The sequence below is a fragment of the Photinus pyralis genome, unplaced genomic scaffold (genome assembly GCF_008802855.1).
Source record: "Photinus pyralis isolate 1611_PpyrPB1 unplaced genomic scaffold, Ppyr1.3 Ppyr1.4_LG8, whole genome shotgun sequence".
NCBI classification, from domain to species: Eukaryota; Metazoa; Arthropoda; class Insecta; order Coleoptera; family Lampyridae; genus Photinus; species Photinus pyralis.
Genome location: NW_022170819.1, coordinates 15,825,816 through 15,853,249, shown reverse-complemented (window position 1 = coordinate 15,853,249; position 27,434 = coordinate 15,825,816). Strand labels below are relative to the sequence as shown.

Sequence of the window (27,434 nt, the reverse complement as noted above, 5' to 3'; positions counted from 1 at the left end):
TTCGCAGGAAAGCTATAGTTTGCCTAAACCAATTCATTTCGGTGAGGCGTTTTATTAGAATACAACGAAGGATAGAACGTGTGTTCACTCTCGACCCCCCTCCCCCATTTTCAAAAATTTTACTTGGCACAACTAAAGGCGTGCGTATGCAAAATCTGAAATCAATTGGTTGTCGCATGTAAAAGTTATGAACGTTTTACATTCAAAAACAGCATTTCGGGATTCAATTCAATTCATGAGAGCCCCCCCCCCCCTTGAAACAGCGAAATTTGATGACCGTCTGGCACACCTTCAAGGCATAGGCTACATATTGCAGACGCAGAATACAAAAAGCTGTATCTTACATAATATTACCGATCGTGTTAGGTACTTAACGAGTCAAATCCAGTATTTTTTGCATGCACACAAGGTGTAACGGGGGGAGGAGGGATACCTTTGATTAGGGAACTTCTGCCGCATGCAGTGTAGCTTGTAAGAGGTCGTTGCTTAAGGATTTAAAGATAGGACATTTTATACGTGTACCGCTTCATAATGAAAGAGAACAGAACTACCAAAGGAACTTTAAGATAAGACATAAGTGTTCACGCAGATAGAAGTCGAGACATCACAGTGTTGCCACGATCTCACAGACGCCAAAAGTCGGGCACGAGACGAAAATACGGACGTTGTATTGTTTAACAACCTAGGTTGTCCACCAATCCTAATTCTTTGCTTCTGTTTCCAACTGACCACGTTGAAATCCGTGCTATCATTCAAAATTTACAGGGCAAACACACGGCTGGATTCGACGAAATCCCATGCTCATTATTGTATGTAATCAAGGAGTCAATCAGTCCTACTATCGCATACCTATGCAACGAGTCACTCAGGGAAGGTATCTTTCCCGACCTTCTTAAACATATGCTGGTTGTCCCCATACATAAAAAAGGTCGAACTGATATGCTCAATAACTATAGAGGTATAACTATAGTTTCAGTTTTCTCAAAAATTTTGGAGAAAGTGTACTATACGAGGCTTCTTAGTTTTATTAACGCTTGTAAGATACTGTCTCCAAACCAATTTGGATTTCGCAAGAACCTTTCAACTGTACATGCGGTATTGAATGTGTTCTCTTATATTTTAGAGCACACGGATCGCAATGAATCAGTAGTTGGTATTTTTTACGATTTCACCCGTGCTTTCGAGACTGTCAATCAACTGTATGAATACGGTGTTAGAGGTATAGCTGCCGACTGGCTAAGCTCATACCTGGTACGAAGAACTCAGGAAGTGAAAATGGTTTGGCAAGGAGGAGTGGTTAAGTTGGACAAAAAAGTGGTATCACATGGTGTTCCTCAGGGCAGTACGCTGGGACCCCTTCTATTCATTATTTTTATTAATGATATATTTAATAATAAAAGTTTTTTAACGTTATTTTGCTGATGATACGTCTAGTATAATCACCGGTAATGAGCCAGACACCCTGTGTAGCCGTGCCAACGAGAGTGTCATGGAAATCAGCAGGTATTGTGCAGATAATGGGGTTTTCTTGAACTCGAATAAAACTCAAGCGATTCAATTCTCAAAAAGTGGTCTTAATAGCAGTCTCCTAATTAGACTAAATAATCATACTATCAGGCAAAGCGATAGTATAAAATTTCTTGGACTCCACTTGGACAACAATTTCTCTAGGAATACCCAAATAAACATAGTTATTAAGAGGTTAGCTACTCATTTTTACTTAATTCGACAACTATATGATGTGGTTCACTATGACTGTCTGACTTCTTACTACTATGCTCATGTTCAGTCTACTCTCAATTACGATATTATTTGTTGGGGTACTAGTTGCAGAATGAACGAGGTAATGATTAGCCAGAAGAGAGTTTTAAGAGCCATGCATGGTAAACCAGCACGATATTCATGTAGGGAACTCTTTCTACAATCTAATATACTTACAGCTGTATATCTTTATTTATTCTTAACAATCTTGTATTCATACATAGTAAGAAAGATCTACATCAACCCGACTCGGTAGTTAATAATGTTAATCTAAGAAACAAGCGGAATTTGAGAATACCCAAGCTCAACCATGCTTATATTGCCAACCATTTTCCCGCCATTGCCATTAAACTTTGGAACAAACTACCGGAAAACGTAAAATGTAACCATAATCCATCTAGGTTTAAACAAACTATAAAAAACATGTTGGTAAAGATGTGCATTTATAGGTTTGACGAATACTTGAACAGTAAAATTGTTGCAGGTATGTAATGTAACGTGTAGGTAGTGTATTTTTATTTATTTTTTACTTATTTATAATTTATACTTAATTATATAATTTGTAATTTATAATGCTTGTATACAAGTCTCATGGAATAAACGGTATTATTATTATTATTATTATTATTAAGAGGATACGCTTTTCGCAAAAGTTGCGTTCAGGAAAAGGGGGTCGTTTCGTATTTGGATTCGGCGAGGTATTTAAGTAAAAATCTGGCGGGAGAGCACGATTCTTACTGAAATGCCGGCCGAGTCCTACTTTTAATAAAAAAATATTTCATGTTTGTATTCTCGTTAAGGCAGGAAATGTCCGTAAAGGCTATTAAAATCGAAAAGTCAAATTTGAAAGCCTCTTGCTCACAAGGGGCTTAACGAATTTTTTATTTAGCATCCATCAAGTGTGTAAATTTGTTTTGAATAAGAATCTGCACCAGGTTCGTGATTAATTAAGAATATAAAAAATCCTGATATTTAATTAGGTTGAAAACGTGATCACGATATAGGTTTGTATTTGTTACATGAAGCCCAATCTTTTAAATCCAATGTAAGGAAAACTGGAGTTGAAACGATCGTATTTTTTGTTAGTATATCCAAACAAGTCAAATTATATGAGGGTAATCAGGTTTTTGAGTTTCAGGTTATAAGGAGATAAAGAACCAACGTTCCGCAAGGTAAGAGTAATTAAAGGTTTAAAATTTTTGCCAGTGCCGTAGAAATTAAATTTTATTTTGGGAGCTTAGAGTGTTAAGCCCTGTAAGTGTAACTAACCAGTCACAACCGCTGCAGTAGAAATATTCTTTAAGGATATTATGATTACTTCAATAAAAAAATCTTTTGTAGATAACCGACCAATATTTAATGCAATTCAACAAAAATTAAAGTAACTTACTCCCTGAAACAATGTTTTTCTATGTTACAAACGGTACGGCATCCATTGAAAAGGCACGTTTCGACTCTGCATAATAATATACAATTGAAATGTTGAGACACACCCTCGTATAACAGCAAAATAGTACCTAATGAATAGAACACACATAAAAAGGTGGCGTACTCTGTACATTTAATGTAAAAAATTAATAATAAGTAAAGTAGTGATGAAAATTTAATTATAGTAGGCATTATTTTAAACTGTAAATTTAAACTCTTTGATGCACCATATATCCAGCACGCAAAGCTATAAATCAACGCAAGGTAAAAAAAATTTCAATTTAATAATTAATTTAGTTACTTATATAATAGCATGATATAGGTACCTATAAATTTTATATTTTGTCCATTTGTCACGCTTTTTTAAATCGGCTGCGTTAATTTGACCTTTCATAGTTCATTACTAACATTGAGTACTAGATACATTTTACACAAATATATGAGAATGGTAAAGTGAATTGCATAAACGTGTTTACCAATAATATCATTGGACAAAAATTAATTATTACGAACGATGGACCATTTTGTTTTGAAAATATATAATAATACATTGTGCGACCTGATGCGATTATTGCTTTAAGTGGAAACACGCCGATTTAGATACCGAGGGGGAAGTTCAAAAATGGTACCTAGAGAATTTTAGGTTTCATCCCTTCGCCACCCAATCCATTTCGAAATTTAAAATTTATTTCATACCTTTCATCTCCTGTGTAAAAATCAATCGACCGATTTTATTATGGTTGAGTAGAGAAATATGCCCTTTCAAATGATGGATCACAAGTTAGGAGGTGCTATTTTAAATTTCGAAGTGGAGTGGGGAGGCGAAGGGATGAAACCCTCTAAGTGCCATTTTTGAACTGCCCCTTCGATATCTAAGTCGATGTGTTTCCATTCAAAACACAAATGACATCAGATCAAGAGTTATAATAAGGGTAGATACAAGGCGAACAGTCCCGAGCAGTTATTAGGCAGAAAGTATGGTTACTTTCATAAACAAGCTTTTCACCCCAAAGCTTTCGCTCTTTAATAAATGATATTGAGTATTAGGTACAGCTCTCCGGAGTAATAAAACTAGATTGTTGAAAAAGATTTGAGAATTTTTTTGGTTGGCAGAATGCACAACTTCTACTAAATAAAATTCTTTAGACAATATATTAAGTCACCGAAAAGACGATCATTGAATAATCCTAACACTAGTCTCCTGACGGTTTGGTCTCCTGTTGCGATAATTACACTGCGTTGTGTAATATACATATTGCGTTTATCAAGATTGACACGACCACGAAACTTGGCATTAATAATTTCACCGAAAATCTTGAGGAAGGACACCATTTTGTAACCCAAAAGACCATAAATTTGACAGTATTAACATACACATTTTTATTACCGAATTACAAGAAAAGAAAGTGACAACCATCATTTTTTGCAATTTATTACTTTTAGTGCGATTTGTTTTTTAAATTTTGTTTATACCAACATACACTAACTGACCTACTATTATATTAATATTATATTAGTTTTATTGCTATAATTTTTTAATAAGTTTATTTTATAATGTTTTCGAAACTACAAAAAGTAGTTCCAATGGAAGCTAGCGGTTAATTACAAAAAAACTTTATTACTTATATACGTGTATCGCGTTTTTCATAAACGTCGTATTGATTTTACGACTACAAAAAGTTGCTACAGTTTCCGAGTTTGCTAAATATCAAGCACCATGTATGGAGTTATAATTATCTTGCCAAGTTTAATTGAGTGTTTAATTAATACAAAATGTGATAGCTACACAAACATACCAATGCAATTATACATAAAAAATAGCTGGATTGTGGAAAAGTGCCAATGTGAAAGTGTAATATTAAATATCGAATTAATAAATATGACAAGGTAATAAAATATAAATGTATTAAAAGGTCATAAAAGCAACGATATGATACCTAGGTGATATATAAATAAAAAATAAGACGATTGATTCTGTAAAAGTAAAATTTGCAAAAGTCACCAAGTTATATTAAAATAAAATTACAAGTACTGAACAGAATATGTAACGATTTCATTTGCATTTACATTAAATTTGATTAATTGATGCTGAGAAGAGAAATGTGTCTTGTAGAAATAGAAACTTAAGTAAATTAAAATGGACGTTCGGTATATCTTAAAAAAGTAGGCATCTTCTAGGAAAATTTCTTCCATTTCATTATCACATGTTTATTAGAAAACAAATTTTTATTATTCTTCATTGAAATCACCTTATTTACATCTATATTACAAATAATGGAAGTATTAGTCGAGGAAACAGTGATAATCTGGAGTTGGAAACAAGAGTGGGTAGGTATAAGTACCAAAGGCGGTTGAACTCGTCATTTTTGGTGCCCATTGATCGCCTTTTACGATCTCCAGGACGGGAATGGGTCAATTCTACCCCCGATCCCACAGGGGGTAATTATAATGGTATTGTTTGTGTGTCAGCTTGCCTTCTTTAAAACACTATATGTATCCCAGATGGCAGAACAGAAGCAAACTAAAATTGGAATAGACCAGAATAAATAGTTTTAAAAGTGACATCCTTCAATGTGAATATGCCGCTTTAAGTTTTGCTTATCGCGAGTAGCCCAGTTACACTGTTCACAAATTAAATGTTCGAGAAGGTTGTGTGTGCTAATAGATAACACTTTAAGCAAACGCTTAATAGTAGCGTAATTACACTGATAGCAGAGTGTGTCAAAGAATGACGTATGTATCCTATTTCTTGGTGTGTAATTGCACTGTTCACAATTACAAACTTTGGAAATGTTAGGCATTAGGCGATTATTTTTTAATTTATCCTTAATTGTGCAATTGCACTGCTCACAATTACACTTTGGAAATATTGATTACTTTTAGCCATTGTAAGTAAACATAATGGCGGTCTTATCACACCAATAGTAATTACAATGTGCTGCCACCAGAGGTCTCACTGCTATTCTGAATCGCGAATTAGATCAAATCTGTTTTGATTAAGGAAGCAAATGTGTTCGTAAAAGATTCTTAAGTTTGCAACTAAACGTACCTATATTTAAAATGTGAATAAATTATCTTAATCAAAAGTACCTTCAGAACGTAGAACAATTTTGAATGTTATTTTTAAACAATGAATAGGTACACATTAAACATTTTTTCTTCAAATCTGTTACACACACAATATTTTGTAGACTGTGGGAATTTAAGAAACATATTTCATTACATGTTTTGCATATTTCAATAAATCGATATCGTATGTCAAAGGGAAAGGTGTGAGATAATATTTGTTTACGACACGATTTTTTTATATGTAATGCATGAGAAAGTCATGTTAAGTCAAGTTTATTTGGAAAGACTTAACAAATGTGTTATACTTTATTAATTTAAATTAAGTTGTCATCTCTGACATGTCTTGGTTTCCAGGTTCATACAGAAGACAAACTTCCTATTGGGAATGAATGAGTGGCTATTTTAACACAATTAGTTAACATTTAATAATTAAAGAACTACTCTTTTAATATAGGGGTGAGTTTGGCCAATTTTCTTCAATTTGTAACCTATGGGTTTGAAGATGAATCAATAAGCAGTAATAGATGAATGACGGAAAAATGGAACGCCGCCGCAGGAAATCCAAGACAATATTAACATTTAACACCTTAACCTTTCAAGATTAAGAAAGTAAAAGTAAACGAACACAGTCGGGTTCGTTGATACTATAATTGTTTACTTTTATTTGAAATATTTTTACAATTTTGAAACATCCTTTTGAGAATTTCAATTGTTGCCCAAATGGTGTTGCATAATAATCAACAAAAGGAATCTAGTTTAACTACCTCAAAACAATGCCCACCTTGACAAATTTGCATATTGCGCTATGTGGAAAGTGATATTTTTTTCTCTCGGTCGACAACTACATACAATATTTAGTTATTTTTAACAAGAACTAATTATCAGTCTAAGGTATGTAATTACTGGCCATTTAGAAATAATACAGTTAATGATTAACGACCGCAGTTTTATTATAAATGAGATCATTTATATTATATCAAACCCGATCTAATTAATTCCTTTGTTCAAGTACGATTGCGCCATTTTTTATTTATTGGCTATTTCTATGAGTGCACATAATTTAAAAAAAACGGTCGGGTCACGTTCTTTCTTTGCTCCGATTTCACTTCCGGTCTAGGACTTTTTGGCGCGGTCAGTTTTAGCACCGGGACACCTAGGCGCAGACACACCTTGGCGCCCGAGAGGTAACGACAGATTTTTTTGCAATGATTAGTAAACGTCGGTCACCGCAATTCTCTCTTTACATATATAGGTTTGAACTAGCGTGTAAACGCATAAGTCTATTGAGCGGTTATTTTATTTTATTTTATCTTTATTTTATGTAATTTTTTAAATTGTGACAGTACAACAAACAAAAGTTTATTAATAAACATCTGCAATCAATTTTAAAACAATATTGGAGAAAAAAAATAATAGGGCGCTATGACATTGACAGACATTTTTTGTTGCCTTTTCGCTTGGTAGTATATATTATGTATATTTATGTAGTATATATTATGTGATTCTTCAAAAAAAAAAAATAATAATATTTATTATCCAAACAAGTAAATATACCTACTCAATAACAGGACAATATTCCAAAAAATTGCAAAATCAAAAGTACATGCGAGTAGTTTAGTAATTAATTTAAAAAAAACACTTCAAGATATTAATAAAGAAAATAAATTATAACTCTAATGATTGCAACAACCGACCCAAACCTTCATGAAAAACGTCTACTGACGCGGATAAGTCATTAAATAACGAGCAGATTAAATGCACTGGAGATCTCTGAAGCACATGGGTCTTACATCTTGGTAGGTAAAATGGTGCTGGGCATCTTGAGGGCAAACGTGGGACGCAGAATCCAATTTTCCCGGGCACAGACGGGGAATTAATTTTATTATTTAAGATATTATAGAGAAATGATAGGCAGAGACGTTTCCTTCTAGTTTTAAGGGGCAGCAGCTCAAACCGTTCACACATTATCTGCTGAGAAAACCCCCTGGGTGGATAGACTCCATCTTTCCTGTAGCATAAGTATTTAACAAGACGCCGCTGGATGTATTCAATTGCTTCATCGTATTTTACATACAGGGGGTACCAAATCAACGCCCCATACTCTAATTTGCTCCCAACCAAGGATGTGTAGAGAGCCTTCATGGTATACGTATCGGTAATAATGTACTAATTAAATGTATTAATTGCATACGATTATTAATAAATATATTTTAGGACTATAACAGGCCTAAAAGGCCTTGCAAAAGGAACTACGAAAGATCATACTTATCTACGGGAATCCCAAAACATATGTAATAAATATCCCATTCACAGAATTTTGATGGATCCAAAACTGAGAACGGTGCTGAGAATGCTGGTTGATGGAGTATCACAATTCAATTCTTGTGCTCTATTGTGAGAAGAAGGAAAGTTTATAATCGTTACCCATAATTTGGTCACGATGTATTCCGAAGACACCATGAACAATTGTACCAGTCTGCTCCGAATTAGGCCCTAGAACAAAGCACTGAAGTAATATTTATATGGGTACCGAGCCATGTTGGGATACCTGGAAAAGAATAAGCAGACTTTGTCGCCTGCAAGGAGCATCTAATCCTCGAGTAGGCGTCACTTTTATGATAGAGGCCGATGTTAGAAACTATATCTGAAAGAAAAAAAAACTTTTAGAATGAAAACAATAATGGGAAAGGAGTAACACCCACCTACTAGGAATGTTGGGTCTAAGAGAAGAGAATATTAAGATTCATCGTATACAAATTGGACACACTGCACTTACACATCAGTTTACAAATAGAAAGCAGTGTGTAGTGCTCCGTATCACGGAGTTCCCCAAGGGTTCATCTTTGGCCCACTATTATATGTAATTTTTTACTCTAACATCATTCGCACTCCTTTGGAGAAGTACACGTACCTTTTATATGCAGATGTTATGCAAATATATTATGTCTTGCTCCTGATGTAGTTGATAATGCAGTAGAAACTATAAATAAAAAACCGTTCGGCAGAAATGCGTTTCATATGTGAGGATTAAATTTAATCAGACGTATCGAAAATTTGCAACAGCCTCATCTTGTCTCGGTTTAAGTGGTGACGTAACCTTGTGTCTGTTGGTTTTTTGGTAAAAGTTATTAAGTTTCATTTTATACAGCTCAACAGAAAATTTGTGCAAGTTCTGAAACGCATTTCCTAAAATTAAAACCTCAAAGTAAGAAACTATAAAATTAAACTCAACATTTTTTAAGAGTTGTGAAATATCTTCCATTAACGTTCATCATTGCAAATAAATTTAAAAAACACAAACTAGGCTTTTTTATTCAAATTTTTCTTTAGGCGATCGATTTCGGGTGATAAAATTCCCATTATCAGGCATCACCCGAAATCGATCGCCTAAAGAAAAACTTTAATAAAAAAGCCTAGTTTGTGTTTTTTAAATTTATTTTCAAAATGATCAACGTAATTAGTAACAAACTACAATGGAGTACTTCATAAATCGAATCTTCCATTAAGTTCTAGAGAAATCAACATCGAATTTCTAATTAAATTTAAATCTTGTTTTCTCTATAACAATTATCTTTTTTTATCGTTCGTGTGTGTATTGTGAGGCTGAACTGTATAAAATTAAATTCAAAAACGTTTACCGAAAAAACAACATAAACAAGGTCGCTTAGTTACGTCACCGGGAAACCCCCCGAGCATGAACTTACATCACAAACAAGGCCATTCCTTAGTTAGTCACCGGGTAATCCTCTTCAGCAAGGATTTTTTCGCCGGAGAAATCCCAGGGCACGACCTTGCACCACAAAACAAGGTAGCTCCTTAGTTACATCACTGGTGAACTTTACCAAAGCCATGATCCAATTCGGGGGATGGGGGGTATGTATATCCCAACGGGGGAGGAAAGGGTGTCCCTGTTGTACTCACATGTAGAAGTACTACTGCAGCAAGCTTCTGTGTAAACACCACCTTTCACTTTTTGTTAACTACATCCATGGGTTCCCAATTTTGTTTGTTTATGATTGCGGAACCTGAAATATATAAATATTTTTGTTTAACATACAACTGATAAGTTTAATTTGTTTAAAAGCGCCAAATAATGTTCCTTTCTTCAACCGAGACCTATGTATAGATTTATAACATGAAATTCACGAATGACTTCTAAATTCATCGATTTGGTCTAGCGAATCCTCAAATTGTTTCTTTGGTTGATGTCGAAATTCCGTTCGTAGATCAAAATCTTCATTTATGTACAATTTTCGTCGGACAACAACAAAACACTTTGATTTCACAGGAAGAAGCCAAATGTTATGCTATCTCTCTGTGTTTTAAGATCGAGATTAAGTTGGTAGGGCGAAATTTCCAATTGTTTACAGATTTTATCGGAAAAACGACACTTTAATTACATCTGTTTTTGGTTGAAGTCGAGATTAAGTTGGTAGAGCATAACGGTAATTTATTTACAAATTTCGTTAGGAAAACCGCACGCTTTGATTTCATGAGGAGGAACTAAATTTTATGCCATCTCTCTTTGGTTAAGGCCGAAGGTTGGTAGTGCAAAAGCTTCATTTATTCGAAAACAGGACAAAACAGTTTGATTTCATACGGAGGACTTCTAAACCTTTCTTTAGTTAAGGTCGAGATTAGTTTGGTTTTCGGCATCTTTCTCAACTCCTAGCCAGTGCTGCACTTGCAGTTGCACGTTAGAACTGTGCTGTGTGGCGACAGCAGCTGATGGTGGTACTGCAACTATTTTTGAGGAGGTCTTAAAAACTGCCTTTCTTATAATTAATGTACCTCAGACCAGTAAACTCTTCCCTGCTGCTGCAGTCCTTTCCGGGGTTGTCTCAAGTTTTTTTTAACACACTTAGAACATCGACAAGGTGGGGTTTTTTTGGGCCTCTGAAGGGCGTCTAGTTTTATGAAAAGTCAAATAACGATCTCGCTGCCATATTAGATGATTTGAATATTATTGCTTTGGCTTCCGTATTTTTATTTTTATTATACTTCATTGAAATCACCTTATTTACACCTGTATTAGAAATAATGGTATCTGACCTTTTCCAGGCTAGCGCACGGAAAAACTTTTCCCGGTCCCTTTGATTCTTTCCGTGCGCTGAATATAAATACCCAAAATATTGCTTTAAAATACAAATTTACAGGGAAGTAAACTAATTTTCAGAAAATCTATATGGGTTGTAATGTTTCATATGTAAGTATTTTGCGTTTTAATTCGTAGATGTTTGAATATTTAGATAAACTTCTTTGTAGATTTTGTGACATTTTTTGACGTTTCGTCAACTTTATCTGAAATAAACTAATTAAACAAATCGCCTTTGAAATGATTTGAGAGTAACCATGAAAACGCATTTTCTATAACTGTTACAAAATAAAAATGTTGGCGAGTTTGTTGTTTTTTGTTATGTCCAGAAATGCTTTTTCCGTGCTTGCATGACTTCCCGTGTTCGGATACGCCTCACGCGCGCACGGAAAAAGCCTGCTTTCCGGACTCGTAATGAAATATACTATTTCGTTCCTGTACGATGTATTCCACTGAACAAAAAGTTGATGTTGTAAATTGGTATAATAGTGCCGGTAACAGTTTAAGGGGTAGGAAAGATAAGAAATGTTGTGTACTTTCATTTATATAGAATGGACTTATCAAAAAAACGCTTCCTTTCTGAGATATAGGACAAGAACTGAAAAAACTGCCAAAATTTGTTCAAAAAGTACCAAAAAAACAAAGTTCCTGGCCAAATGTTGTGTACACATTTGAAATTCGTCTTCAGCGACCCAAAAAGCATCGAATAGGACCAAATCAAAAGTATAGCAAAACCAGCCTCTGAACCTCCATGCTTAGCCTACAATGCAATCTTCTGTATTCCACTTTTTTAATGAATGAGATTGAGAGTTACAAATTTTCAGCAAACACAACATAAATCAGTTAATTCAAATTCATTGAAAGACAATGTACATTGTCCTACTCCTTCAAGTTCAAAAAATGATTCCACAATAGCCTTTACGAGAAAGCTTCCTGTTATTGAACGAACTTGTCTCACTTCAGATACCGGCACCTACAAACTTCTAACTTGATTGTTTTCCTTTAAAAGGAAGGTTCGTCACTGTGAGGTAACCTTTTACTCTCTTTCTTAGTTTTTCGGCAGAAACCAATCCACACGATTTAATCGACATTGATTCAACAGAATTTATTTCCTTGAGAATATGGCCTCTTAAATTCGTTAAAATTGTATGAACCCTGTAAAATTTGTTATTGAGGAGTGTCTGTTATAATATTGGCTTGGCCGTCAATAAATATAATAAAAAAAACACCTACCAAATTGTATAGAATTTCGTTCAGTTTCAGTCGCAAATGACTGTTTGTCTTGAGTTCTCCTGGCTTTCCAGGTCTGCACGCATATTTTGCTTTATTTTTCTCTTAGACTTCTTATCTGCACCATTTGTAACTAGAATACCACCCAAAATAGTATATTAAGATACAAGTGTATAATCAAGTCTTTAAAGCACGCGCAACGAGTTTAAGGGCACGACGCAAAGCGGAGTGCTTTTAACGTTGCAAGTGCTTTAAAGACCAATTATACACGTGTATCTTATAGTATTTTTTATTATACCTGCAGTATAATTTAAAAATCGGAAATACAATGAAGTCATATTGACGTTATACTCGAATACATGTTTAATTAAGTGGGCTGGGTGTTCGAAATTTCACGATTGCCATGGAAATGTCACTTGACGTTTGCTTATAAAAATCATCGGCTTTGTGAATTAAACGATTTCCGTTGAAAAAGATAATACACCGTCCATTAAATCGATTGTTGTGAAATCTAAACAAACGTTGGTAGGTGTAAAATCCAAATCCAGTAAAGCCTATTATAAAGAATATGAAAAGTTGTTTCCATGGATGGAATAGGAAGTTACTTACGAATAAAGTCTTAAATGCATCCGCTGGCATATATGAAGGAAATGTCAAAGGTATTTAAATCTTCTATATTTTGGTGCATTCATTCAAAACTTTAAAGCAATGCTGCGATTAAAAAGTGGAACAGATTTATAATAATAATAATAATAATAATGTCTTTATTCAACAAGCTAAATAAAAATAATTGTAAACACAACATACAAAACAATAAAATTAAAAAAACTCATATGCTTGTTGAACCCCAAGGCGATGTTCAGGTTGGTCACAAGTAACCTCCTGCTCTTCCACTTAACCTTGTTTCAATATATATATTTTTATAGATCACCACTTCTAAGTAAATCTACCAATTGACTTTTTCCCTAAATACATTAAAATGCTCTCCTTAGTTTGTGTTGCATTTTTCTGTTTCAGTACTAAAACCAACTATCGTACCAAATGTTTGAAAAATAGTCTCTTGAATGTCTTGTGATCCAAAGTGCTACATTTTAGAACAGATGGAACAGAATTATAAACATATGCGACGTAATAAACAAATGACCGGCGAAAAGATGATAGAGAGTGACGAGGTATTGACAATAAACCGCGGTGCCTTAAATTTAAATGATGTACATCTGTTCTAAATTGAATTAGGCCATATAGGTAAGGTGGAGAGTAATAATTATTTTCCGAAAAAAGCATGCCGCATGCAACAGCCGTCGATCGCTCATTTTCAACCAACCCACATCTTTCAACTTATGTGAACTATGCTCTCGCTTTTTGATACCGAAGATAAGCCGTAAACATGAATTTTGTACTTTCTGGATTCGCTTAATATCCACACTATCAATACAAGGACCATAAACAGTATCACAGCATGTGAAATGAGAAAGTACCAAAGAATTACAGAGCATCGCCTTTGTTTTTTGCCCTAATATTTGCCGATTACTGTAAATAATTTTTAAGTTGTAATAAGCCTTTCTAATGCACTCATTAACATGCTGTTTAAATTTTAGGTTAGTATCTAGTTTAAGCCCTAAGTTACGCGACACGTCTGAGCACTGTAAGTTCACATCGTCAATTTTGATATTTAAAGATTTCAGCGCTTTTTCACGCTCTTTCGCTCTACCAAAAACCATAAGCTTTGATTTGCTAGGATTTACTAGCAAGGAATGCTTACTACTCGTGCCAATTATCGATTTTAGATCTTTATTCACCTTTTCGCTTGCATCTTTCCCACTAGAAGCATTAAAAACGTATGAAATTTGCGTGTCATCTGCAAACATGTGACATTGGCAAAATTTTAATGACCGGTGAAAACTAGATGTGTAAATTATGAATAAGAGTGGACCCAATATAGAACCTTGAGGTACTCCTGAAGAGATGGGCAATTGACTTGAGCGTAGGTCATTTAAATGGACAATTTGTGACCTATTTGAGATAAACATCGACACCAGGTTGATAGATGCAGCGGTAAAACCAACATATTTCAATATTGATAGCAAAATTTTATGATCTATCGTGTCAAATGCTTTGCTGTAATCCAACAGAATTAACAAATATATTTCGTTACGTTCAATTGCAGTACAAATTTGATTAGTCACCAACTGCAATAAGGTTGCACAGCTGAAGCCTGAACGGAATCCAGATTGAGTGTCCGGAAGTATGTTATTTAAGGAAAGATACTGCTTTATCTGGGAAGCCATTATTTTTTCTAAAATTTTAGAAAGTGCGGGAAGAATACTTATAGGCCTCAATTCATTAAGTTCAGTAGGATTCGGCGTTTTTGGTAAAGGTAACACTAATGCAGTTTTCCATATTTCAGGAAATACACTATTTTCCAAACAAAAATTGTAAATATGTGTTAAATACGGTATAATTACAGGGCAACATAAACGTATAATTGAGATGCTTATATTGTCGATTCCTACAGCATTAGATCCGATAGATTGTATTATTTTATCCACCACTTCTTCCGTGACAGTTTGAAACTCAAATTGTGTAGTATTGCTATCAAATGAGTTATTAAGATAATAGTTCGTGACAATGTCTTGTGCGCTAGTTCGCTCAACTTTACTGCTATTGATAAAATATTTGTTTATTTTATTAACATCCTGCAAATGACTGGGTAAACCCGACGAATTTCGTTTATTGTAAATGTTTAATTGTTTTAAAATCTGCCAAGTAGTTTGTTTACCATTCTGTTTTAATTTAAATTCTATAAATGCTTTTTTCTCCCGTTTAACTGCGTTATTTACAATATTTCGCAGCATTTTGTAATTATTAAAGTCGGTGGCCGCTTTAGTTTTTTTAAATCTAGCTAATGACTTTTCTCTCAAGCATATCATTTCCCGTATGGTATCGGTTAACCAAGGAGCAGGAGGTTTGGTTATTCTCACTTTTCTTAATGGTAAGTGCACATCACATAAATGAAGTACTACTTCATTAATAAAAAATACTTTAGAGTTTATGTCTTCCAGGCCATAAACTAGTCCCCATGGTGTAAGATTTAGGGGTTCTTGAAATAGATTAGCATCAAATTGCGAATGGTCTCTGAGAGTACGAAATTGCTGTGAATTTACTGTGTTAGCGTTAAATGCGCAAGAAATTTGGAAGCATACCCTAAATTGCGCGCGTTTGTGAAAGCTTCAACCAAAGGATAGGTACAAAAGCCAAAGAAATGTTCTGCATTTACAGAAAGCGACCTAAGAGGATTTTTTATTTCATCCAGATGACAGTTTCAAAAGTCATACTTGAAGTATCGTTACTTAGCAACTTTAAAGCACGTGTGTTTTAAAGGCCCTTTTTCGCACGCATTTGAGTGTTTAAAACGGAGATTGTGATTCAGGTATAATAAAAAACCATTTAATTAGCATCCATGAAATTTCTTTCACTTATTTTCATCATAAATCATTAACATCTACCTTGAATAAAGATAAACTATCTGGCTAAAATATATAACACCTACATTTTGTCACATTCAGTTCATTCCACAAACTGTTCACTTTAGCAATAGGAGTAGATGTTTGGAATAATTATTTACCTTTCTATATAAAGCTAGAACATCTTTTTAAATTTCTTGATATCGAGAAAAAATATTGAACGATTCCAGCTTCTTGCTTTTTTTGAAATCTTCCTGAGGTAGCTTAACTTTTTTGGGGGAAATTCGCTTTCACTACTAATCGCCTGTCAGGAAAATCGCGAAGGAGATGTGCAAAAGAGATACGCACGTAATACCTCGTTTCAGGTTGACCGAATCGGTGAAAGTGGCGCTATTTGTAAACAATAAATTCCATCCATGCAACGTCCGCAATTATCTGTTCCTAAAATGTGAACAAATTTATAAATCGTAACCTTGCAATTTATAAACATTGTTATGCTAATCTCAGAGTTCGATTTAAACATTCCGAATTGGTTTCGGTTAACCTTTTATTACAAGTACATTTAGGCAAGGACTATAAGTTATGGTTAGGTAGGTATGTTGATAAAATTTCAATATTTATGTGAATGCACGTAGGGGGGTTCCTTTCCGGCCTCGATTCTTTATCTAATCAAGTAATCACGGATGGATGATGTGTATATATACGCATACCAAATATTAACCAATCAGTCCTTGATTGATCGAGCGAGGTATTCGAAACCATAATGTCTGATGCCACCAAATATTCTGCCCTGAACCCTTGTGGGTTATTACATGTTTAAATATACCCAAAGACACCAGACATTCCGGTTTACGAGTTGCACAATGTCAAAAGTGAATACTTGTTCATTGAGCTAACCATAGAGAAAGGGGGCATTGCAAATTGACGATATTATTTTTGACGCAGTCAAGTATTGATCCATCTGCATTGAATTGTTTTTGTTTCATTTTCCATTGCTATTCCAGTATCGATTGATTAGGTATTTTGTTCTTTGTAACACTCCCGAAATCTCATTTCTGTTTTTTAGCTGTGTCTTCGTTTCACTGTCAGTTTCTTGCACGTAGGATTTAGATTTGATTACCAAGATTTGTAATTTGTATCCATTAATTCCAACGTAATCATTATCATTAGTTCATTAAGCTCAGGATGGTTTCGTTGGTTAGCAACGCGCAATAAACCTTTGATTCTATTGGCTATTTTTTTAAATGATTTTTGATAGTGAACTAATGATAATGATTATATACATCCGCCATAAGTTTGTCTCCATAAAAACACATTTCTTGATCTTATGAATATTTTCCATTCCTTACACCGTAGGGTTGCCATCCGTCCGGGTTTCCCCGGATTTGTCCTAGTTTAGGGGGCGTCCGGGCGGGGTTTCATTGGTAGTCCGGGTTTTAGGCTACTGAGATATCTATGAGTTTCTGTCAAACCAAGATAAACTTTTAAGGCGCCAATCAGCTTTGGTTACAATTTTGTAAAACACCGAATCCTCATTAAACTTGGAGTTATTGAACATTGTCTGGTGCTTTTTTTGCATTCCTGCTCATAATGCCAACGTTGAAAGAATATTTTCACTAGTGGCATAACAGTGGACCAAAGAAAGGAATTTTTCCAATACCTACATTGTTTTCTTGAATTTCATCCATAATTTTTGTACATTAACTGGTAATTTTAATCCCTAGAGATTAAAAAAATTTTAATCCCTCATTTTTGTTTTCTTGTAAACAATTCATGGAAAAATGGATTTAAATCGATCGGTATTGGAAAAAATAGTATAAGCAACACTGGATTAAACTAGTTTTTGTTCCCTTAAAAATATTTAAAAAAATATTAAATTTAAACCATTCTCTCAGGAACAAAAACTTTTTTAATCCCTTGTTCCTTTATACTATTATTGAATTTGAAACAGTCTAGTCAGTGATAAAAATAAAGTAGAATTTCAAAGACTATTTCTTTAGACAATATTTTTTCTAAAATTCAGTTGATATGTCCGGGTTTATAATCCCTAAATCCGGGGTTTTCACGCTTCCTGTCCTAGTTGGCAGAGTTTTGAGATGGGAACCCTACTCACACCGTCTACGACACCCATAACCATTCCATTTACAACTCTTTTATCCATATTCCTTTTACAATATCTAGGTGTATGACTGAAACAAGCACTTCCTAGCGCTGTAATATTATTAAATTATGTAAAAATATTAATAAATTTTTATCAATATAGAAAAACATTTTATTTAAACATATCCCTTTTTAGATATGGTTTCTGCTACACCACCAACAAGAAAAGCTGATATGGAGAGACGAGTTAGAGATGCTTTCAATTCATTAACATCTTAACAGATCCAAATGGCAACTCATGGAAAGGTCATAAAAAGGCTAGAAACAAGTTTAAACCAAGAGGGAGGAATATTGGAACACATTTTAAAACGTCAAATTCGATTATTTGATACCTTTTCAATTGTTGAGTTTCTTCATTAAACCCGTCAATTAAAACTTTATTAAATATGTCGTGAATTTTATTTTGAACGATTCTTCATTGTGTGGTTTTGTCTTCTCATATGATTCTTTTCAGATTATCAAATTAAAATAAAGTATCAACTATGGTTGTACTCCAAATTCGACGTAGAATCCGAAAATTTAGAAACAATAGGGGGTCCCTATTTAAAATAACAAAGTTGATGGACACTTCCGGTATTTGCGGATGTGGCGCCATCTTAAAAATATTTTACTTCATTTCATCCATACGGGACTCATCAGTTTAGTTTCATTTTCAAAGGTTCTCCATATCTTTCTAACACTGAGGCTCGTCAAGAATGAACCTGGTATAATATAATATATTTTCGACCCCTAAAAAATAATATTTTTATCTAAGTAATAGAAAAAATTGATACAAATACTAAGAAACGTTACAAAAAGCTACATGAACTCATGAATAAACTTAAAAATCAAAAAGAATGATACAGAATCAATTTCAAGGAACTATTTTCTCCATTTCAGGTAATTCATACACGTCACGTTTTGGGTCCGCAATTTTGCACATAATTTTTACAATATCATCATCATCAGGTGTTCTGTAACTGACATTCTCTCCTGGCGAGCATAATATGAGGCTATCTATATCGGAAATTCAACTGAATAGCGAATAGACAGGCTGTAAGCGAGTGACAAAAAGCGTCAAGAGTTCATACCTTTTTCCTTATTTGAGGCATTTAGAAGTACCCCAAACCGTTTCGTTAGTATAGAAGAGAATGCAATCTGAGCACACAAGTATATTGTTACTTCTAACCTCTTGCCTCTTTCACCACCACCCGCAAATTGAAAATTTAAAATTGCACATTATTGAAACCAGTTCAAAACTGATTTAACAAAAAGTGTCACACAGGTGAGGAAGTAAAAGGATTAAATTTTGAATATTTAACTTTACACCGAATGAGGTTTACGTTAATTTATACCTGTACTACAATAACTAGAATGTAACACTACATTTATTTATACATTTTGATAATGTGTAGGGCGAGATTTGGCCTCTTTCAATTCCATTTTTGTATTACCCAATTATTCTACTTAATTAAATATTATTATAAATTTAGAAAACGGCACTGCGAAGTTTTTAATACGTAAATTAACTGTTTGTACGAGAAATACGTGGTCGAGTCGAAATTTTGCTTTTGGTTAGTTAATTGAATTTTGTTAGTTGAATTTTTGTTTCTTATTGAGTATTACTTACGGTTTAGTATACGAGTACCTGATGAGTGTCAGACGTTAGATTACTTACCCAATATTTTATGTGTCGCGCAATTCACTACCCCTCTTGTTTGTTTGTTTGTGTTGTGTCTGTAACAGATTGGCCGAAAGCGTTCTTCTTGATCTAAATAAGGCCGTTGTGACCTGTAATTTAAAAGGTAACTTTTATTTTCGTTGACTCCTGGATATAACGTTTGATTACATACTGGTTTTCGATACAATCGAAGTGTAATTACTACCTTTATCATTATTTTCTTGTCAAAACTAGAATAAGGGTCTCTTAGGCTGCCTTTTTGTCCACTTTAAGTAAGTATTCTCTCCAATCTTTTGAAATTTACGAAAGACTAAGTGGCGCCGGGTACGTGACGCTAATAAGCCCCCCTCCTCCGGCGGGTACATAAAATTAATAAAAAGGACAGTAGGACACCCGAATTAAGCGTTTTCAACAATAAAAATTGCGAGTGAGGCCCTAAATGTTCTATAATTTTAATTAAAAGTTCACTACTTATATTCCGTCATTCTTAAGGTGGTGAAACCAAAAAAAATGGGATTAATTTCCTAAGTTAAAGCTATGTTAACTTCGTCTTCTTGAAATGTACTGGGTTTAACGTGTATATTAACAAATGTAATAAAAGTAGTACAAAAGGTATAATATACAATACGATTTTAGGTTTAGTTCGAGTTACACACAAAATAAGCGGCACTTCCATGTGGAGTAAATTTAATAAAACCACTTTTGGAAGAGCATACCGTCTAAACTTGACCGCCTTAGAAAAGAACAACGCCGCACCATAGAAGGGTTAAATTTTGCATCGCCTTGTACACTCGATAGGGGAACCCGGGGCACCTCTCGTGTCTCTCATAGACCAACTCTTTGGTATCGACTTCCGATTAACTTCGAACGCCTTTTACGTATCGACCGCCTTATACACTCGAGAGGGGAAGGAATATCTCTCGTATCTTCCATAGATCGCCCCTTTGATAACGACCACCGCTTAAAAAAAACAGGAAGCTTTTGCTAGAGCAATTGAAATTAGTAAAAAAGAATTTATCGAACAACAGGAGAGTACAAAATTTATAAATTTTCACCAATTTTTTAATATTTCAAATTCAATTAAAATTCTAGATGGTTGGGTTAAAATTTTAGAAAATAATAAATTTATTTTATGCAAATTACATTATTCGCCAGGACCTGTAATTACTTACTCACGAATAGTAGATTTTGATTTAAAAGTTTCAGCATACTTATCGGACAAAGAAATACATATAAAGACAAATAAATTAAAAACATCATTTACCACTAATGATATTGCAGATGTAATTTCCTTATTGGAACTTTTAAATTTAGAACATTCAGAAAGTGTATTTGATTCAAATAATAATAATACCAATACTAACAATAATATAAGAAGCAATCCTTTATTCGAACATTCGAACGACTTTTTCGTACTAGTCGCTGCTTAGCATCCACCTCTTTACACACCCGAGAGGGGAATGAAAATCTTTAGCATCTTTCATAGATTGCTTCTTTGTTAACGATCGCCGCTTAACTTTGAACGACTTTTTCGTATCAATCGCTGCTTAGCATCCACCCCCCCCCCCCCCCAGATACTTATTACTACTACACCGCGCATAGCTCAAGTTGTATGTTGTCAACATGGTAGGCCACCCCCCGAACTCGTAAAGGCAAACAACAAACTAGTATTGTTTAAAAGCATTGTTATGTCGATAAGCACATATCATTTTACCACCGAATAAAATGTTTATGCAATGATTCTACTTATATCGACTGTTTATATGTAGGATCTTGCTACACTAGTTCGCGCTTTGCCTTTACGTGTATGATGTGTTGCCTAAACATGTTGGAAACACTCCTTAATACGCAAGTGGGATTGTATGCGCGGTCTAAGTATAACAAGTCTCTGACCGCCTTATACACTCGAGAGGGGAAGAATATCTCTCGCATCTTCCATTGATCGCTTCTTTGTTATCGACCGCCGATTAACATCCAACGCATTTTTTGTATTAAGTGCAATCAACTTGTAGTAGAGAATCTTCAGAAGAACGTATACTATGTTAGTATATCAAGCTCGGTAAAATCTCCCTCTCTTGGGTTCTTAATAAAACAAGTTAAAATGTTCCCAATTGGTAAATATCTAATTATGATTCACGGATAAAATTATTGCTCGTCTGTAAATAAAGCACACATGAGTTATGTAAAACATGTGGAGAACTAGATACTTACTTTTTAAGCTTAAAGGGACTAGCTTTTGATGCACATTTTAAAGGCGCACACGTTTTGAAGATGCTTATATTCGACTCGGTTGTGCTTACTGCAATTCAACAAAAAATGTGTTGCCTACAGAGCTGGATCGAGCGTTCTAAAAAACCACTCGAGCGACGAGCGCTTTAATTGTCTTCAAAATGCTCGCAAGCAAAGCGAAATCGCTTGCAAGTTCCGAGCACTCCTAAAAGTGCTCGAGCGGTTTATCGCGAGCGCTCGGGAAAAGTGCTTGTGAGCGGAAAAAACGTTCGGGAGCGGAAAACGCGCTCGCGAACGGAAAAAGAGCTCGTGGGCGAAAAAAGAGCTTGCAAGCGAAAAAAACGCTCATGAGCGGAAAAACCGCTCGCGGGCAGAAAAAAGCGCTTTAAGTAAACGCCCGATCCGCTCCGAAATATAACAAAATAACATAACCTCTTAAGAAATTAAAGTTGACACTCAGGAATGTTACGCACACTTTTACCAACTTAATAGCAATCGCGAAATGTGGACTAATAAAACCTCACATTTCGACGAAATCAAGAATCAAGTAGACTTTTAATTAAGATTGTGGTAAATTGAGGGCTTCTCCCGCAACTTTTTTTGGTTGAAAACGCTTCATTAAAATTAAGGTGCCCTCTAACCATTTTTGTTAATTTCATCATCCTAGCGGGGGAGGGGGAGCGTATTAGTGGCGCCTATTCCGTTTACTATTACTATATTTCCCTTTTGCTTCGTTTTGCTAGTACACAATGTAATAACCCAAGTCCAGTCGAGGAACGACTGCGCAACTCAAACCCAAAAATAAAAAATCTCGCTAAAACTCAAGGCACGTAATCGTCGATCCATCGTACATTACAAACATATGATTGACTTTTGAAACCACTTTCACAAAATCTCCCAAATACCTCACCACTCTGTATGTATGAATCTCTAATGAAAGCTACCCACACCTATGGAAAGTTGACAAAGACAAATACATCGCGAAATTTACTGTATGAAAAGCACGCCAGCCAACTTCGCCCTTGCGCCATATGAATTGTTAAAAACGCGCGGTGAACAATTCTATTGGAGTAACTTGCGTTTTTCTCCATAAATGAACCGAATAAAAGCGGGTGCCAGATACCGTAACATTACAACAAGAACCACGATATTCACCCCGAGCCCGACCCCTTATCTAAATGCAATTTTGTTACGTTTGCTCAAAAGTAAGAACCAAATCTAACTAAGGAGATATCAATGCGGTGCAACAGAATACATTCAAGTTGCCCAAGGTACAACGATCATTGAGAAGCAAATTTTGTTAATTAATTAAGGAGCTTTGAGCAACGAAACGTGCAATAAACATGTGAGAAGTTAAAATTAAATCACATTTAATTGCGTCGCAATGTGTGGGTAAAACTTGACATAAATATACAATATTAATTGATCATAATTACTTAGATATTTCCTTGTTTGGAAGTACAGAATATGCTAACGAAGTTTCAAAGAACACCGCGGAAAACCATACACAATAGAAGTGCAAGAAAGTAACAATATGAAACTTACTTTAGGCACTTTTTCCATTCAACCAGCTTCGAAGGGTACATTTCTCTCTCTAGTAAACATTGCCTTTTATGATTTATATAGCCAATTTGAATGCAATAATTTGACCTATACTAAATAGAACCGTTTGAACTTTACAAATTCCTCTTGCAGATATTGGATTCAAAAAATGATGGATATGATGGCTTAATGTCTAAATGTGTTCATTTTGGATTTCGTCTTATTTACGTAAAATGCTCAACAATGTTTTTAGTACCCAAAATGAATGTAGGCAGGAATTGTTATATGTAGAATAATGCACATGCGTTACCAAAGCATTACAGAACAATGAACGCGGAGGTCACTAAAACCTCCTTGGATGTGCTAACTTCATAAACCTTGAGAAGAAATTTCATGGTATAATGAGGGTAATTAGGGTAGAGACGCTCGATGAGCAACGCCAAAATGGGGGGGCCTAAAGATCAATTGATGCTGTCATATCACATAGTCAGAATATCCGGGGGTTTCCTAGGGGATGCTGTTAGTACACAGGTTTTTTTGAGTAAACATTGCAATAAATGTGGTAATTATAAGTACACCCTAAGTAGGTAACTAGGTGATAACAAGCTTTGTCATTTAGGTAGGTCTTTAAGAAGCTAGCTTCTCATAATTTGGACTCGAAAATTCAACAATAGTTTCAATTTCAAAATAACGGTGAATGCCATCGCACGCAATAGTGTAACTTGATGATGCGTGCGGTGCAGTATGTGACAACTTTATGTTTACTTTTTGGGGGGTATATACGAGGTCGTTCAAAAGGTGGGGACGCCGGCGAAAGTGCCCCAGAATAATACCAATTCAAGCAGTTGATTGTTCTTACAAATTTATATGTAAATATTCGCTCGGGGTATGTATTTCAGTTTATCTTTGTAACCGGCGAAGTTTGTTAGATCTCGTGCGAACAGCGTGGATGCTTATAACTGAGGGTATGTTCTTAAAGTTAAAGTTAGTGCTTAATACATACAAGTGAAAGGTACAATGAATTTACCAAAAAAAATTGTACAAATGCTTTTGTTGTAATTGGCTTAAGTACTTAGGTATGCAAGGTTAGACTTAATTGACAAAGTAGTTTGACAACTGTATCTTTTCTTTCGCGAATTTCGGTGTAATGCAGTGATGTAAACCATGGATCACACCTTCACTGCTTTTGGGGTACTCTTACATGTAAAGCGACCTCATTTTGAAAATAAAGCAGTTTGGTTACGCAACGACCTTTTTTCCAAAAAAATTATTATGCAACCTAAAGATGAGACAGAAAATTGTTCAATTGCATTCCTAATCGACCGCTCAGCAACGGTCGATTAACTCCGCAATTTAATAATATTGCAAATTCATGATTAATGCCGTTTCGTAATTGGTAATATTAAGATCAAGGTTAGACTTTTTTCCATAATTTTTTAAGCCTTTCACTCGAAATGTTTGGGACGCCCCGTACTTAGCGTTAGTGAATAATAATTTAATTCCTTGATTTGTAAATGAAATGCTTTCACTTACGCTCTTTTTTATAATCTGAAGAATAATCGTAAAAGAAAGTGTCACTTACGAAATGGGGGTATTGAGCATATGCTTTCCTGACACAGCCGTGTGTTGAGGATTAGGTATCACTTCTTCGTAATTTCCCTTTAGTGATTGGTTCTTCCGAAGAATTGGCTGGACAAAATTCTATACGTATTGCGAAAAAACCAGTTGCCACCCGACAATGAATGCAAATTGGGTAATGTGCTGCTTCGTGTATTGCATGACTTATTTATTGATTTACGAAGCTGCATTTCCATTTTAATTAATTCCGATTCGAGGAAACCAAGACATTCCTTTTGGCGAACAAGTAAATTAAAAACGATGGTGGCCATCCTTAATAAGTGCATCCCCTAAATGTAATAATAAATCAAATTAGATCTTAAGCACTAATGTATGTTCAGATAAATTGAAATAAATAAATCCTAAGATTGACTCCCTACAAACGGGAGTGGTCAACAATTTTCGTGAACAACTACCAATAAAAAGGACGTTTGTTGCAATAGTACCGTATCTCTTTTTCCTATCGTTCATATTCTTCTAGTTCTTTTTGCTCTCCTTGGATATGCAATACAGCAGTACAGCTGACCATGTGGTATTTTGTTTAAAAAACCATTATTTTCACATATCCACTAGATCGATCGACTTTTGCTTCTTCACTTGCTAGTTGCTTTTGCTTCAGAGATCTTCTCCATTATTTTGCAAGTATTTAAACTGACTATTTATCAATTATTTCACCTTTCCAAGCGTCGATTCTTTTTTTCAGCCTATTTTACAATCGACATACTTTTTCATTGCCACTCAATGGAGGAAGTTGTCCTAATTTGGATGCATATTTTGTTGTTGCCATACATTTGTAAAACTTTATGCAGGAGTCGGCATTCGCCTGCTCTAGAAGTGCACATTAATCCTAAGGATTATAAAACATCGCGTGCAGCTATTGGAAAAAATAAGAGATTAATAATGGCTATTAGCACCTACAAATTTAAGCTGAGCTTTAGCTTACCATATAATTCATGACAGTAAATATTATTGGGAATAACGGTAGCCAATTGGCCATCAATATATCCACAGATCTAAGCTTCCATTTTTTTTCCCAAAATCGTCCTGAATCCTTCATTTTCATGCCTATTTTCTGTCAGGAAATTTTGGTTTCCATGACAGATGCAGAACAGACTACGTTTTCTGCCGCTTGCCACTTTACTGGCCGCGCCTGTCACTTTATCGGCCGCATCGTCACTTTACCGGCCGCATTTGTGACATTTCTAATGTCTATAATGACTCCTGTCATCACTGATCACTGACAGATTGACATTAATCAAAAGTTCTATATGAAAATTGAAATTTTATATTAAAATACGATTTCGGGTAAAATTTAATACAAAACTCGTCAGTAAAATGACATTACTTGACTCGGAAATTAAAATACTCGGCCCCAAAGGGCCTCGCACTTCAATATTTCCTCGCCAGTAATGTGCCATTTTCTTGACTTTTATGTAAATAACTACTGTGGATAGGGGCACAAATGAGCTGTTTTTAAGTAATTAGGAAGTAGTTCGAATGATTATATTGTTCCAGCAACAATCTAAAACGCTGCAAAAATTAATGGAAGGAATAAGATTCAGTATCACCATTGTATCTAATAAATATACAATGGTATCGCCTTAGATGTGTTGTGGAACAAACTGCTCGAGAATGTGTAAACCTCTCGCCAGGAAAGATTGCCGGTCACAGAACACTTGATCCCGGTCTACAATCTATGTTTTTCTAAAGATGTGCCCGACTTCCGGGATAGTATCGTGTCAATGTTGAGCAAAAAGACTTTTCGTTCAACATTGGCACGATCCTATTCCGGAAGTCGCTCGCATCTTAAGAAAAACATAGATTGTAGATCCGACACAAGGTGTGCTGTGACAGGCAATCTTTCCTGGCGAGAGTTATATGTTAATTCTGTAGATCTGCCATCGTTTGCCATCACTTGATACCCATAATTCATCCTTAATTTTTTTGGTCCTCAGAGTAGTTTTAACATGGATTTTTAAACCTATGATTCTTTAGTCCTTGCTATGGATTACTAGTAATAGGACGATGGATAATGGATGAATTATGAAAGTTCGATACGCTAGCTTGCAAAAACAACTTTATATTGTAATAACCCATGTCCAACCAGTATACGACTGCGTGATTCAAAAAGAAAAATCAAAACTTCCGCCAAACCTACTGAAACTCATGGCACATGATC

The 27,434-nt window shown here is 34.8% G+C and overlaps 2 protein-coding genes across 9 annotated transcripts in view; one reads left to right on the top strand and one right to left on the bottom strand.

Moving 5' to 3' along the window:
• Positions 1–7,865: 7,865 nt before the first annotated feature.
• Positions 7,866–27,434, bottom strand: part of LOC116178661 — a 53,804-nt gene continuing 34,235 nt past the window's right edge. The window contains exons 2-7 of one of the 8 annotated variants that reach the window (XR_004146882.1): positions 19,865–19,977; positions 9,963–10,283; positions 9,170–9,238; positions 8,961–9,109; positions 8,807–8,902; positions 7,866–8,764 (exon numbers count right to left, since the gene is read on the bottom strand). Coding sequence is in view for 1 of the 8 variants with exons in the window: in XM_031498230.1 (XP_031354090.1) it covers positions 8,648–8,751; positions 8,807–8,902; positions 19,865–19,977 (313 nt within the window). In the remaining 7 variants the exon portion in view is untranslated. The remainder of the gene's footprint in view (positions 8,765–8,806; positions 8,903–8,960; positions 9,110–9,169; positions 9,239–9,962; positions 10,284–19,864; positions 19,978–27,434) is intronic. The other 7 variants (XR_004146879.1, XR_004146884.1, XR_004146880.1 and 4 more) reach the window with 7 other exon arrangements.
• LOC116178660 (major royal jelly protein 1-like) overlaps positions 24,483–27,434 on the top strand; it is a 45,427-nt gene continuing 42,475 nt past the window's right edge. Inside the window, exon 1 of the mRNA XM_031498228.1 lies at positions 24,483–24,603. The gene's annotated coding sequence lies outside the window, so the exon portion shown is untranslated. The remainder of the gene's footprint in view (positions 24,604–27,434) is intronic.